Source organism: Magnolia sinica, chromosome 2, assembly GCF_029962835.1.
Source record: "Magnolia sinica isolate HGM2019 chromosome 2, MsV1, whole genome shotgun sequence".
NCBI classification, from domain to species: Eukaryota; Viridiplantae; Streptophyta; class Magnoliopsida; order Magnoliales; family Magnoliaceae; genus Magnolia; species Magnolia sinica.
Window position 1 is genome coordinate 24,617,914 of NC_080574.1, and position 1,169 is coordinate 24,619,082.

At 42.6% G+C, this 1,169-nt stretch overlaps 1 protein-coding gene across 1 annotated transcript; it reads left to right on the top strand.

Annotated features, from left to right (window-relative positions):
- Positions 1-212: 212 nt before the first annotated feature.
- Positions 213-787, top strand: LOC131227614 (uncharacterized). Its single transcript, XM_058223423.1, has one exon. The coding sequence runs from the start codon at positions 307-309 to the stop codon at positions 721-723; it is 417 nt and encodes a 138-aa protein (XP_058079406.1). The 5' UTR covers positions 213-306; the 3' UTR covers positions 724-787.
- Positions 788-1,169: the final 382 nt, after the last annotated feature.

Sequence of the window (1,169 nt, forward strand, 5' to 3'; positions counted from 1 at the left end):
ATATTCCATTATTCCTACAGTTTTCTTGCCATCTCAAAGAAATTGAATTAATAGTTGCAGTTCAATTCAATAGTGCGCGCCAACACAGCCACTAATCATGAATATACCCTCTCTCTCTCTCTCTCTCTCTCTCTCTCTCTCTCTCTCTCTCTCTCTCTCTCCTTATAAATACGAACCCAAAATCCCCTCCCTCAAAACAAAATCTTCGTTCTCACCTTCTTAGCTACTTACATTTGGAGAGAGAGAGAGAGAGAGAGAGAGAGAGAGAGAGAGAGAGAGAGAGAGAGAGAGAGAGAGAGAGAGAAGATGAGTGTAGAAGTGTTAGATGGCGCCACCATCCGTGCATTTGTGGAGGACGAGCTTGCCTTCAATGTCTCCGTCAACAACCATTTCGCAAGCCTCGACATAGACCACGACGGTCTCCTATCCTACACAGAGATGATGAAAGAGCTAAAGAGTCTTAGGGTCCTAGAGACCCACTTCGGCATTGACTTTGTGGAGTCAAGTCCTGATGAGATTGCACTCCTCTACCGTTCCCTCTTCCTCCAGTTCGATCACGACCACAATGGGACCGTGGACTTGGAAGAGTTCCGGGCAGAGACTAAAGAGATGATGCTTGCTATGGCGAATGGGTTAGGATTCTTGCCTGTTCAGATGGTGTTGGAAGAGGATAGCTTCCTCAAGAAAGCCGTTGAAAGGGAATCTAACATGGTCGCTGCTTAAGTCAAAACTAGTGTTGAACGCTTATACATCAGGGAATTCCAATTTTGTTTTTTATTTTTAATTTTTCATAATATGTATCCATTTCAATCTATGCTTTGAGAAATAAGTGTTGGGTTGCTCGAGGGCTTGTCCACACATTTTTGTCATATCTTTCATCCCACTGACAGAATATCAAATAAGGAAACAGGTGATGGTCCAACTGGAACTGTTTGGTGGACCCACCTTAAAGTGGTCCTATACTCAAAATTCATGATCAAACGATCCTAACCTGTGATTAGCGGACGTGTTATTCATTAAATTTCGACCCTTTATCACTTATCCTTTCATTCATTAGAAAATAGAAGCACAAGAATCAAGAAATAAAGATCAAGACACACGTGGACACTCACCACGTGTCAACTCACTGTTGAGGAACCGTGACAGCATGAAGAAACAAATCAAGCAAA

Bases quoted from the DNA above. Each gene is read 5' to 3' on its own strand.
- LOC131227614 (XM_058223423.1), top strand. From the start codon at position 307: ATGAGTGTAGAAGTGTTAGATGGCGCCACCATCCGTGCATTTGTGGAG.